The sequence below is a fragment of the Tachypleus tridentatus genome, chromosome 13 (assembly GCF_004210375.1).
Source record: "Tachypleus tridentatus isolate NWPU-2018 chromosome 13, ASM421037v1, whole genome shotgun sequence".
NCBI lineage: Eukaryota > Metazoa > Arthropoda > Merostomata > Xiphosura > Limulidae > Tachypleus > Tachypleus tridentatus.
The window spans coordinates 73,768,780-73,783,584 of NC_134837.1; the positions used below are offsets into that span (position 1 = coordinate 73,768,780).

The window sequence follows — 14,805 nt, forward strand, 5'->3', positions numbered from 1 at the left end:
GGATGGCTAGTACAGATAGCTCTCGTGTAGCATTGCGCAAAATTAAAAAAAAATCTTGATTTTTTGTTTGCTTTATTTTTATTATTATTAAACACATTTTTTTAACATTTTATTTGTCCTTCCTTCCAAAAATATTTATATATTTTTACTTTTTAAAGCAGTATTGAATAAACAAACTTGTAATCATCAGCTGTTTACAAAAATTCATGGTTAACTTTTTCTTTCACAGATTCATTTGGAAATCCTGTAAGAGATCCAAAGAACTTGATTCAAGCAACTTTTGCCATTTATGCATTAAATAATGCAACATTTGTTGGAAAGGAGTTGACTGTAACGGCTGGTATCAGTATCGGAGATTTAAAAATATGGGTGGCTTTGATAAACATAACACTAACTACTCGAGTAGATGGAGAGGAAGTATGTTAGATCTGTTAAAATAAAGATATAATAGTTTGTAGTACACTTTTTAATTAGAAAGGTTGTAGGTACATATTTTATGATGTTTTGATTCTTTTTCATTGTCAGTTATTTTTGAAATTTAAAGTAGACTTTCTTAGCTCTGGAAATAATTAAAAAAGATGATCAATCAAGTCAAAAAAGGAAAACTGTATTTAGTGTGCCTAATTATTCTTTTAGCTTTCCCATAACAATAAAAATCATACTCTTTTTAATTTATAAAATTCTTACAAGACTGACTGATGTACAGATATGCTGTATTATTCACATTGAAAGTTACATGTAAAGCTACATGTTATTTTGATATATAAAATGTTGTACTGTCTAGATTGTAGTTTTGTAGCTCAAAATATTCTGTGATAGACCTAAATTGATTGTTAAATTCTGAACTCAAATTTGAGAAGGCAAATATCAACCAAAGTGAAGTGTAATTCCTTTGAAATATCTGGTATGAAATTAAGCTTTCAGCATTCAATGAAAATTCTGGTAGGGGGGATTTCTTTTGGGTCAAGGACTTATAGGTTAGGTCAAAAAACGTTTGTATTTTGCTAGTAGTCTTGAATACGTGTGAAAAGTTTACAAAAAAGACTTGTTTTTTAATATCAAATTTCCAGGTTTATTAATATTCAGATAGAACTTATGTAAATGCTTATGCAGAGTTGGGATTATTTTTAAAAAACAATGTTTTATTATACACAACAGTCATTAAAATGAGAATGTTCCCAGTCTAAAAATTAAAATAAAATACTGAATTTAAAACCCAATGAAACTGGAAATATTGTCATACACTCAACATGTTTTGACATCTTACTGCATCAATCATAATTACTGTGCATAATACATTAATGTATTTATAAAGAAGTTTGACTTTGATACAGGTTTATGTTGAAAATAATTATATCTAAAAAATACTTGTCTTGAGGGAACTAAATTTGACTAGAAGCATGCTGAGGATCTATAGTTTAGTTCCAGAATTGAATTTTGGAGATAGGACAGAGTTTTATAAGATGGGTTTGCTGACTTACTTGGGTGATTTAGTGTATAATAATATTTCATTTTTAATTTGTTTATTTAAAGATAAATTAAGTTAGACTCAAGACATGTACATGAAAGTTTGCATGAACATACAACATTTACAAAACTTTCTTTAGTCACAGCTACACCAGTAAATTCTGCAAATTAAATTAATGTTATTTACTACCTTTTCTGACAAGTACGTTTATAACAACTCTTCAATACCTGTATTCTAATTTGAAAGACTGTGACTTAGCATTGAACTACTGAGAAAGAAATTCAAATTTTTTGAAATAGTCTTAATCTTAAACCAGTTGAGCTGATTAACTTACATCTGCAAAGAACTACGGGAGAGGGTGGATTTGTATTGCTTGTTTATGTTTGTTTACATTTTTAAACATTTTCTGATTCTCATTCATGTTAAGTACCTAAAAGGTTTCTTATTCCCATTACACTAGATTGCAGAGTCACTTGGTTCAATAGCCTATGCTGATTCTGAAGAAGCGTCTCCTGGTGGTCTTGTTATGTATAATATTGAAACGAACATGACAAGTGGTTATTTTTCCAACTACAGAGTTTTAGTAGATGTTCCTATTTCTGGTGGTCTTCCTCAGCTAGAGCCATGCAGTGGTAAACTACTAAAGGAGAAAGCAGGATTCAATATTCCTTATGTTAATAGCACTCCTATTGAACCTGTGTTCGATAATACAAAATACATATTTGACTTTGGGCGAATATATGTTTCAAACCAGGTAAGCAAACAGAACCTGTTTTAGTGTTAAGTTTAGGCAGTGCATCCTGTTGCAGTCATAATTGACAATTGAATAAATTTTATTAAGTTGGAGTAACACAATGTTTCAAAAGTAATCCAGTAATATGTAGTGAAAACAACTTAGTGCTAGAAGGAAACATTCAGTAAGGTCAAAACATTTGGCTGGCTTTAAAAGTTTAACTAATATTAGTCAACAAGGAAAATATCCTGTGTTACAAACTCTGAATGATATGTGAGCAACTTTGTGGTAGTCTTTACTGTAGTTGATCTGTCTCACAAGTGAAGAAAAATTTTTTAAAAATGGAAGTATATGTAGGACTATCTAACACCAATCCTTAAAAAAACAATGCAAACAAGATAGGAGGAATGGTATTTTCATTATTCCTACATAATAGCACAGTAACACAGTGTAATAGAATGTTAACAGGCAGAAATAGAGTAAACTGAATTTAATTATGATTAAATAGTTGTGTATATATATATATTGCTATGTATTAATTCTTGTCCAGTTATCTAGAGATGATGATTTTGAAGAACTGATATTAAGCATCCCTAAATTTACTTCCTTTTTTGAATATTCTTTTCTTCATTTGCTTTTCTAACATAGTGTTTCAATAAACATGGGAATGTTGTATTTATAACCACGTTTTAAATGAGGTTTCAACTGTAATATTTATTGCTTATCTATTATTGGCTGGTAATTCCTGCTTAACCCTGTACTTAAGATTTTTAAAGGAACAAGAAATTTTTGTAAGAAAAATAATTTCACAGAGTGATGAAAACATCATTTACATTATAATTCTAACTTTTTTAAAAACATTACTACAAGTTAGTAATACTTATAAAGGTGGATACTCCATTTGAAACTATGTCACCTCAGTGAATTTGGTTGACATCATTGTTTTAGTTTTTGAGTTATCATGTGATAAAAATGAAGAAGAAAGAAAGAACAAGAGAAAATGAAACATTTACAAACGTTCCCAGAACTTATGACTCAGTCATTACATAGATAACTCAAAATTCATTGAACAAAAAGAACAATTTGAGTCATCCCTATGTAGACAGTGCTACTGCCTGCCTGATAAGTAAAGAATTGTTTCTAGTAATTGGTATATTTGGCTTGTCGGTTAAAACTGTAAATCTAAGTTAATTATAATGATTGAACAATTAAGATTTTTTCATTTTCCTTCCCTTTCTCCATTATTTGATGCTTATGCATGTAATGTTGAGTGACCCAATAAGACAAACGAAACTGTGAAGGTGTATTTAAAACTAACATATATATATTAATTAAATGGATATTAGTTTTCTCAGCTATGTTCTTGGCCTTTTAGGTAGAGATATGTATCTGGTAAGTGTTGATATATATTAAGACAGGTGAGTGTGTGTACATTTCTGATAATTCTTGGTACAGTCGATCTATTTGATGAGTAAGGTCAGTAAATGCCATTTATTTATATGGTGAGTATGGGTATCTGTTACATAATTATATATTATTGTTAATACTTTTTATCTATCTATCTTATAAGCGTACGTATATGTCTCATGATTATTCTTCCTTAAACATATTTGCAAGCATAACTATTTCTCTGAAAGAGCTTTAAACAGTCAACTGGTGTTGTAATGGTTTGTAGGTTAAATCTCACTGATAGTTTCATTAAAGTTTAGTTAAGTATTAGTAGGTTAATTGAAAGTACATTTACCTGATGAATGTTGGTTAATTGGTGATAAGTGTTAAGTACAATATGAGATTTGCCAAAGAACAAAACGAAACAATAATAATTGTCTTGTTAAGTAAATTGTGAGAGTATTGTGAAATATCAATTTAGTTAGTCGTATTTGCAAGTAAATTATGCTATCATAGTTGGAAAATGTATCACCTGCAGGGTTTATTTGAGATAGTTTATTAAATTCTGTGAAATGTTTTAAGTAATTATGTACTATAATGTATTTAGAACTGATGGATTAGAACTCTTTGTTCCTTTTAAATTTTTGACCAGTAAGTGATCAATAAACATTCTGCCCAGACTGTCAAAATAAACTTTCAGTACTACCACTTAGTGCTAATTAAAGCTAGTAAAGCTGTTATTAAAAGCTATCATTTGGGGTATTAAATATATATATATATAATTGTCATTATTTTTCTGTGTTTTAACATTCATTACAGTGTTATTATTTAATATACAAACTTGAAAAAAAATTATTTTCATAGTAATTAACTATTTCTATTTTTTAGCGTAATCCTTACAAGTTTCAGGACAACGTAGTTGTTGTGGAAATTGTTTTGAGAGTTGCTTCCCATGATGCCAATACAAATGGTACAGAACTTACCATTGAAATGGAAGTAGATCATACTGGAACACCCTTTGCAATTGTAGTAGCACCATTAACAGTGACGATACCAGTAAGAAAATTCAAACTTTATATATATAAATTATCACTGTTTTAAAACTACAAATATAAGAAATTTGATTGATGACTTGAGAGAAGTGGTAAGAACAGAACAATGAGATTTTGTTTACAACTTTCAAGAAAGCATATTTTGATATAATCTAACAATAATCATTTATCGTGAATTAGTTGAGATACTGATCAAATGTGAAAAATGTTAAAGTAAATTTTAAAATATTCAATATATACATGTTTCTCATAGAAAAAAAAAGTAAGTGAAAAAGTCAGGGTCTAAGGAATAAAATTAAAGAAAAGCATTATAAATTTAAGAAGTTTGGATTGACTACTATGAGATTTAGATAATTATAGAAATTTAAATAGAAAATTAGAAAACTGAAAAGAGTATATGAAAATAATCTGGTTGAAAATATAACTTTTAAAAGTAAAGATTTCTTTAAATATATTAACAGTAAGCAAAATGTTAGGATTGGAGTAGGAAGAAATGATAAAAGAAGGCTTATATTTCATGAATGAGATGGCTGGGTTATAAAATTTTACTTTTTAAACAGTGCACTACTATATTCATGTCTTACTGGCATAACATGAACTTACTCTAAACTCTATTGAAGAACAATAATTTTATAAACAATGTATGTGGAGAGGGCATGAAAATAAATTAACATAACATAACGTTCTGGGACAACATGGGACCTATTTGTCTATCTCAACTGTTTCATCCTCTAAACGAAATTAAAATAAATTAAAAAAAAACCTTAAAGTCAGTCCTTCTCATTCATATACCTATCAAGCTTTTCATTAAACTAACTTAAGTTTATTGCTTCTACAACATCCTATGGCAACCCATTCCAAAAGTCAACCACCCTGTTAGAAAAATGAAACTGTCTTAGCTGAATATGACTTTTATTTTGTCAAGCTTTACATTTGTGTCCCATAGTTCTACTATTCCTACTCCCAAATATGAAAAAGATGATGCATCAACACTATCATTTTACTTTATAATCTTAAACATCTCAATCAGATCCTCGTAACTATTCTTTTTTCAAGAGAAAACAGTTTGAAAAATTTCAGCCTCTCCTCATATGACAACTCCTCTATCCCAAGAACCATTCTAGTCACCCTTCTCGGAACGTTTTCCAACAATTTAATGTCTTTTGTAAAGTAAAAATGCCAAGACTGAACACAATATTCTAAATGTTGCCTAAACCCTTACTTGCCCTTTAACTAGCAAAAGCACACTGATTGGATGGCTTTAGAGACTAATTGGATATTATACCAAGGCCCTTTCCTTCATAACACTGTTAAGGTTATTTCCATCCAAATTATACTTATATTTCAAATTATGATAACCTACATGTAATATCTTGCATTTGTCATAATTAAAACCCATCTAACATTTATTTGCCTGACTCATTAACTGATTTAAATCTTTTGTAAAGCAGCAGCATCCTTTTTACAGCCAACCACACTCAAGACCTTGATATCATCAGCAAATTTAAGTGATTTATTGACTATTCCTTCATTTATATCACTGATGTAAATTAAAAAGAGCAAAGTTTCTAAGAGTTAACAATAATTTACCCTACTTATGACATTAATCCAGTTTGACTGAACTCCATTTTTAACAGCCCTTTGCTTCCTTCCATCCAGCCGCTTTTCTATCCAATTTGCTAACTTATCCCCTGTGCATCAAAAGATAACATTTTACAAGCCTTCTGTGTGGCAGCTTGTCAGATGTTTCTAAAAATTTAGATACACCAAATCCACATACTTACCTTCCTCTATAGGACCTATTCAAAGAGTGTCAAAAGATTTGTAAGGCAAAATTTTCCCTTAGTGAAACTATGCTGACCATCATAAAATTATGAAATTTATTAAATGACTTTGAAAAGCATCTTTTAACAGACTTTCCAAAACTTTTCCCATGAATGTTGTAAGATTAATGGGTCTGTAACTACTGGGACAAATTTAATCACCTCCCTTTAAAAGAGGAGTGACATTAACTAACTTTCAATCCCTTGGCACCTGCCCACTATTCAAGGACTTATAGAAAAATAGTAGTAAGTGGCTCACATACTCAGTATTTAACCTCCTTCAAAACTCTTTTGGAAGTATTATCTGGCCCAAGAGCCTTATCGTTTTCTGAACTTCCTAATTTTTTTTCTGAACCAGCTCAGGATTAATGTAATCATCTTGTTTGATCTCATCTCTATTTATCAACCATTCATTATATGGAATGCTGCTTTAATACTGAAATGTACATACATGTTTATATTGTATTAATAATCTGCAAGAAAACTTTTAGATAATGCATTTATAGTTTTCTTTAATTTACATTTTGTTACTTATAAGCTTTTTAACCTGTATAATTTAACCAGCTGATAAAGGTGTATTATGAAATATGAGAAAGAAACACATAATGTATTTTTAAAATATATATAGTCATACCTTCCTGTACCCAACATCAGCTTGGAAAATGCTGTGGAATGGAGTAATTTTTATGTTGGAGGTGCTATTGCTCTTGACGTGATTATCAACATGCCTCCTGGTGTTGGTTATGGGGATGTTATTTTTGAAGCTGTGGGTGAAAATGATACAAGCCTTCCAAACATACATGTGTGCAGTGCTGAGTTGACTCACATTGGGAGTAGCCTTCCTTGTACATCAGTATACAAGGATCTGATTAATAATAATCAAACCATATATGATATTGTGTAAGTACTTTATTAAACATTTTTGACAGTCTTTATCTAATTTAATTTAGTATGAGATACCTAGGACTTTGTTTGGAATGTACAAAAAATATTTTTTCATAAATCATTCTTGGAATTAAAACAGATAAATATAAATGAGTGAACAGTAAAAATACGTCTCTCTATTAGCAAATATGTTTTATAGCAAAACGTTAATGTTTAAATTGCCACCTGTAAAACCATAGTTTGTTTCAAGAGACTGTGAAAAAGTAAGTTTTAAATAGTGAGCCGTGACTCAAAAGCTTCCCCATCTCTTAGGTTGAGATAAGACTTCCTACCTGTCTATTTCCACCTATAATAATTAAAACACTTTCTAGAGTTGGGTGGTTTTCTTTCTTTCTCTTGATCTCTCCAACTGAAATCATATTAAAGTGATTTATTACTAAACTAGCTTGACATGTGTTAAACCTAAGCTAAAATACATGACATATGAGCTGTTAAGCACATTTGTTTAGTCTGATTGATAACAATTATGATGCCACTCAGCTTTCTACATTGCTGCTTGTTTATCTCGATAAACACACATGCTAGTAGAGGTAAGTAGTATTTTCACTTATGTTGTCGTCTTGTTTCCTGCTTCTTATTATTGTTTTCTGTAAATTGTGCTAATTGCTTGCAGTCAGTATTTATTCAGTCATAATTTGTTTTGCTGACAACATCTCATCTTGTGACAGATGTCTTTCTATGAGAACTCACCAAAATTTCAATTAATAACACAGGTACATTTAGATGGCCAATCAAATTTTTTTTCCATGCTAATAACACTTACACTATTTATTGGTTTAGTCAGTTTTTTAACCTTTACTTAGCCCAGATTTAAAATGCATGCATTCATATGTTGCCTATTTTTATGGAGAAAGTTACGTTTTTATATAAATATTTCTTACTATCTGTTCATATTATGTTATTACCTTTTCAGCTTTAATACTTATTTTATGCTCAACTTCTTTTAACATTTTTTTTTTCATGAAAAATATTTAGGTGTCAATACTGATGTGCTTTATGGAACAATATTGGAGGTAACATTACTAACTCAATGAAATGGTTGGCAACACCTTCTGCCATGCACCTGCTTCTTTACACCTACTTTATGCATACAGGTGTTGCATAGCCATTTCATATCTTTTCCAAAGAGAACTTTTCCACCTTATGGGAAAAGGTATAAATTATAATCACCTTGCACATAGGGTATTATAAGAGTGACAATCAGATGCCACTATTCTCTGTGACAAGAATAGCCCAGGTGTGAAATCCACAAAACAAACACAAAAATATTTCACCTCTTGGGCAGTAGTAAAAATTACTCAGTTATTTGCACCTGCTCTTTTACACCTACTTTGTACTTAAAAACAATGTGTAGTTTTTTGCAGCTCTTCCAAAGAGAAGTTTTCACGTGCTTGGAAGTAATGAAGAATCACATACTTAGTTGTGTAATGGGGTATGGTGGGAGAATTATGGGGTGAAATATTTTTCAAAATATTATTATTTCTCAGATGAAAGTGTTTCTTTTAAACTCATTTTAAATTGAAAGGTTCAAGAGGTGCCTTGTAAAGTTAGAATGCATGAAAATATAGTATAATGAAATCAAATTATGTTTTGGTCTTTATTATACCTTAAAAAGTAAGTAAGATAACAAAAAATAGGGTAATAATAAATATAAAACCCTAAATTTAAACATTTTCAGGAGGTGGATCTTTTTTTTAGAGGAATAACATAGGAGTATAGAATATTTGAAAAAATTCTTGTCAAAGAAACAAAATACTTGAAAAATTTAGATGTCCTTCATAAAAGTCTGTTTGACCCTTCCAACATAAAAAATATAATATAATTTTGAAAATCTTGCTTTTATTTAATAGTGAACATAATCAATATAATGCTTTTGGCTGCTCGGGTTTGTTGGAATGGCTTATACTTTTTTTTGCTTCTAAGCTCTTCATATACATTCATTCATGTATTTTTATGGTGTTTCCCTGGTGGGATGGTGGTCAGTTTGGAGACTTACAACGCTAAAATCCAAGGTTTGATCCCCTGTAATGGATACAACAGATAGCCCAATGTGACTTTGCTCTATAAGAAACAAATTAACAATTACGTGATTTTAACATGTAGTCATCGGTAGTCCACAATGCAGCATGTATAATAACCCCTGTACAGACCAATAAAGATATCATAGTTTACACAAACTAAAATTATTTAATATATACATATATATATATTTGTGTGTGTAAAAGAGTTTCAAGGTTTTTGTAATTTACATCATGTCATATATTCTTCCTAGACCTAGCAGAAGATATGAATCATGCACAGGCAACATGTTTAACATATTTGATTCATATTGAATTTTTGACCAATCAACAGTGCAGTGCATTATTACTACAAGCAAGTTTATTTTAATAAGTAAACCTATCTTTCCATTCCTTAACATTTTGATAAGCAATTTTTAACTCAACAACAGCAGAAACAGTTGAGGGCTTTGTAGGAACCATATTTGGAATTTAATCATTTTACCTTAAAATTTACAGGCATATGCAATATTGTATGAGAAATGCAGGGTTGTATACTGATTTATAATTGGAAAATATCCAAAGAAGTTATGATGGATGATTTTTCACTCCAACTGAGACAATGGTTATGACATGGCATTGTAATAATATATTATCTTTTGAACAATCATTTTTTGTAAAACTTCTGAAGTGCTTCTGAAACAACAAGCCAGAATCTCTGGCTCAAAAAGATAGAAACAAACTAACTTGCAAGTATAAATAGCAAAATGTTCAAGTTGTTACAAATGTAGGTGTGAATGTGATCACAATGGCACAGACCAGTTGTTTAGAACATTAGCCATAACAGAGTTCAGAAAAGTTTCACTAGAGGAAATGCTGTAAAATGCCCAAAGAAAAGTAGGTCTATTTAGATGGATGGTAAACTTATGGATGTATCCAACGATTTACCCTCAGTGGGAAGAGAGCAAATATGATTCAGTAGAATCATTCAAGATCAGATAAGGAATAGAGAATAGGAAGATCTTTTTGTGTGTGAAATATAAAAATATTACAAGGATAACAAGAGAGACAAGTACTAAAATAATAGAAAAATAGAACAGCCATAGCATGCTGATGGTCTGGTATGGAAAGACAGGAAAAAACACTTTAATGACTTTTTTAAAATCAAAGGAAACAACAAAATAAAATGATCCCTGGATCACATCCTACACAACCATGTACCTCACTTTTAGGCTTTGAATCTGGTGGGATGCTTCACTACTTACCAAAATAGTAATATTTTCTGCATTTGAGTCAGATATTGCTTTTTAATGAATCATGTTATTATATAAATAGAGAATAATGTCTAATACAGATACATACATTTGGTAAATTTACCTTTGCAGTTAAAATAGCATATTTGTAGTTTGTTTTTTTTATCCATATGGTTTATCAATATGTTATAAATTTAAGGTTACCAAAGTATTTGCTATTCTTTGAAAGCTGTAATTTCAATATTCTTGTGAGAAACGTGCAGTGTCACATTTGATATATGTTTTGTTTAGTATTTGTAGCATGACACAGGTTATGTTAGTGAAATATTGTAAGTTTTAACATATTTAGATTTCATAAAAATCATCATCTCTATTGGGTGCTTTTTCTACAAACGAACTAACGACAGTTAAATACATTTTATATTTTAGATTATTTTGTAAGTTGATGATTCTTAAAGGATAATCTTTTGTTCATGTGGCTCAGTGTAACTTTTTTTTTAATCATTAGTAATCCAGACAAGAATGCTACAATGCCTGATTTTGTTCAAATGAAGTTAGGAGATGTGAGTGCTCTTTCTACACAAAAGCAAAACATTACAGAATCTCAGCTTTACATTAATTTAGTATTTGATCTTTTGGAGACGGATGGTGTTACAATAACAAGTGGTGACATCTATTCTCTTGGTATGGGCTTGTCATTAGGAAGTACGACTATATGGGCTGGAGAAGCAAATTTTACTATGGAATCTGCACTTCCTCCCACTTTAACAACCGTAAGTAAATAAAACCAATCTGAAATTAACAAAAAATATTTATTGGATCAATTTTTTATTTCTCCTTAAGCTCTAGGAAATTAAAGAGATAAGTATACAATATCTGGATTTATAACTTTTTTTCTAATAAGTATCTAATGGTACAGTATTAGAAGTTCAGATTACCATAATGTGATTTTATAGATTATATCAGCCATCCACTGTTTGCACATGTATTAAAAATATATACAACTTATAGAACGACTTTAGTCACTTGGCTCAGTATATTAAGTTTTACTACAAGTCATAGAACGAAACTTGTGACTATTTTGAATGTTGATACAAAATGTAGTTTTCGGTATATACACAACTATGCCAGGATGTTTTGCTTTTTGTGAACAACTAATAAACTAGTTGATCAGACAAATGTGTGTTGATAATGTTAATGGTGTTTTTGGTTTATCTAGGTAATTCTTACCTTGGTTATCAGTTAAGTTTAATGCTTATTGACAACTTTATTGTGCTGTCTATAATATATAGGCAAGAATATATCATGATGATTCAAGACTTTGGTTTCAACTGTTTTATTTGCTTATTGTATTAAGAGATTTAGAAGTGCACTACAGTTGAGTTGAGCACTAGAGGACAATTTCAGGGCTTGCAGCAATAAGCTCTGACACCTAACAAGGGGGAAGGCTGATTCTCAGGAGGAAGAAGAGAGAGAGAGTTCCTTTCAGGTGTTATTAGTGAGTTTCAGGTTGTATACTGTCCTAGTGAATACCAGTCCTATTAGCTACAACATACAGTACTTTGTTTTCTAGCAGTCTCATTTCCTTGGATATTGATGAATGGTTTCCATGGTTGCCTTTTTCACCTTACTAGTAGAAAAAAGGTTGATAAATTGCCAGTAAAGTTGTGATATGCAAGCTTTATCATTTAGTTTTTTGACCCTGCACGGCCTGCTGAACAACCAGGTGATGGTTTTGTAATGGAGCTGTCTTGCACTATGCCATTCTTCTGGAGACCAGCCATTAAAGATTACATAATACTGCCTGTGATTCGCTCACAAATATTCTATTGATGGCACTGTGTAGTTTCTGCTCATTTGTTTTCAACATTCCAGTTGAGAGATTACTTTATGGCTTCCAACTCCATTTTTTTTACAGAACTTGAATTTTCCACCAGCTTCATACAGAAGTATTGCTGCTTTGTGAGATGATGAATGTTCAACCAGCTCTTGATATCTGTAACATAGGAACTGTCTGTGGCTGTGATGAAAGGTGACATGTGATGTGGTCTTTAAACAGCTGCTTACAGGCTTTTTATGCTTCATCCTCTACTCAGTCTGTATATTTTCTGTCATTGCTACAGACCTCACTGTTCTGTCTAAACTGATTGCTATGGACCTCAGTGTTGCTGGATGTTTATTTCACATGGGAGCATCTGAAATCTGATTTTGGTCTACCTATGACTTTCACCTGGGCCACCTTTTAGGCAGTCCTCTGCATGGTAGTTTTATGCAGGGTCACTGTGGAGCTGTAATGTTAATCGAAAAAGACAGTGGCTTAATGATGGAAGGCATAGTCTTTACACTGCAAGCCTTTATATAATGAAGAATTTTGCTTGTAAAGTCTGTTGAATATTTGTGACACTATTGAGGCTTTTATGGAGGTGACTGAAGTATATTCATTGACCAATCATAAGCAGGTATTTTATATCTTATCTAGCTGCTTAGCATTCATATTAATCTTGGCAGATAAGACTTTTGTAGACCATAACTAGGATGTCATTAGCAAAGGGTAGCACATAGCATCTGATTACATAGAAATACATGCAAGCCTGTTTTTATAACAGGTTGTCCTATATAGTTTATTTATTCTAATCTCGTGGACATACTGGTAAAGTAAGACAAAAAATGTTAATGAATTAAAGACGTTGAATATTAGCATCATTTTAATCTTTCTTTCTGATAATTGATATAAGACTGTTGGATATACAACATTGTTTAGTGTAGGTGTTATTATTTGATTTATTTTGTCAGTTTATATCTAATGATTGTTTAGTTTTTATAACAAGAGAGTTAAAAGTTAATTATTTTAAAGGTAATAATTATAAGGTTGGTTGCACAAGTTGTTTTTTGTGTTTGCAATTACATCGTGTTGTTGAGGCTTTATTTATATTATTGACATCACATTACAAATATCTTCACTATTTTTCTTGTTACCATAAATGAGTATTGTTAAATCAGTACCATTCACATAATTTACAGAAGGTTCAAAGTCTCAGTTATTAAAGTATAAATGCAGGTGACCAAGTGAGCACAAGTTAAGAACTAAACAATAAAAACAGAAAAATTTAGTGAAAGATAACGTGAAGTTAGCCACATGTTAACAATTAGCCATAATGGGCAATATCTTAAAGTGAGTTCCACAGTTTAACAGAGATAAGGGGAATAATTTGTCTTGTCAAAGGGTGTTTTAAAGTAAATGAACCCATCTGTGTGGACTTTGATGAAAAGGAGACAGTTATTTGAAGTTCAGGATACAACTGTGGTAACCCATCCAGTAGCATAAGTGAATTATTTACTGATACTGTAATGATAAGAGTAGAGAAAAATAGTACATCTTGTGAATTGGATTTTGAAGTAATTGAATCAGCCAAAGTGTACTTTGACAAGAAAATAAAATTATTTAGATTTTGATACAACTGTGTTATCCTGCAGTGTGAAGAAGTTTGTACACATGTTTTACTTATTTTGAATATATTATTTTAAAACAAGTGGATTGTATGCTGTCTGTTTATTGTTCGAATTAATTACCAACAAGTCACAGGCACCTACTGTAAAACAATCCAAGCTCATGTACTTAAAACCTTAACAAGAGGCCACATATGTTATTGAAGTGTGATTTAGGTAGAAAGATAAAAACATTTCTATTTAATTTTGGTTTGACTTTATGAAACTAAGCATCATAAGTCATCATATAAATCAGCATTTATTTCAATGGAACAGAATATGTATATATTAAAGGATCTGAACTGGATTTCACTATTATAAAAGCAAATTAATTGATGGTGATCTAGTTTTAAGTTATCTAGTGTCACGTAAAGTCACTGGTGTGTAAGAAATGGCATTTCAGGTGTTTAAACTATAATTCTTAAAGAATTTATTATACACCATAAATAAATTGTATTTCTTTGAATCTCTAGTTTTTCTCTCATCATATAACTGATGAGTTATGGTAATGACTAAAAAGCTTATTGGACAGCTGCTTATAGAACAAAAAATATAAACCTAAAATGATATTTTTATACATCTCTAAATGCAAGTCTCAATTGACAAATTAAAAGAAATGTGTGAAAAAGACATCTGCAGTTAACTTGTTTTTATGACAA

The 14,805-nt window shown here is 30.6% G+C and overlaps 1 protein-coding gene across 1 annotated transcript in view; it reads left to right on the forward strand.

Annotated features, from left to right (window-relative positions):
- Positions 1-14,805, forward strand: part of LOC143238644 (uncharacterized) — a 121,355-nt gene that overhangs the window by 69,749 nt on the left and 36,801 nt on the right. The window contains exons 10-14 of the mRNA XM_076479050.1: positions 230-417; positions 1,929-2,222; positions 4,479-4,646; positions 7,094-7,365; positions 11,169-11,433. Of these exons, the coding sequence (XP_076335165.1) occupies positions 230-417; positions 1,929-2,222; positions 4,479-4,646; positions 7,094-7,365; positions 11,169-11,433 (1,187 nt within the window). The remainder of the gene's footprint in view (positions 1-229; positions 418-1,928; positions 2,223-4,478; positions 4,647-7,093; positions 7,366-11,168; positions 11,434-14,805) is intronic.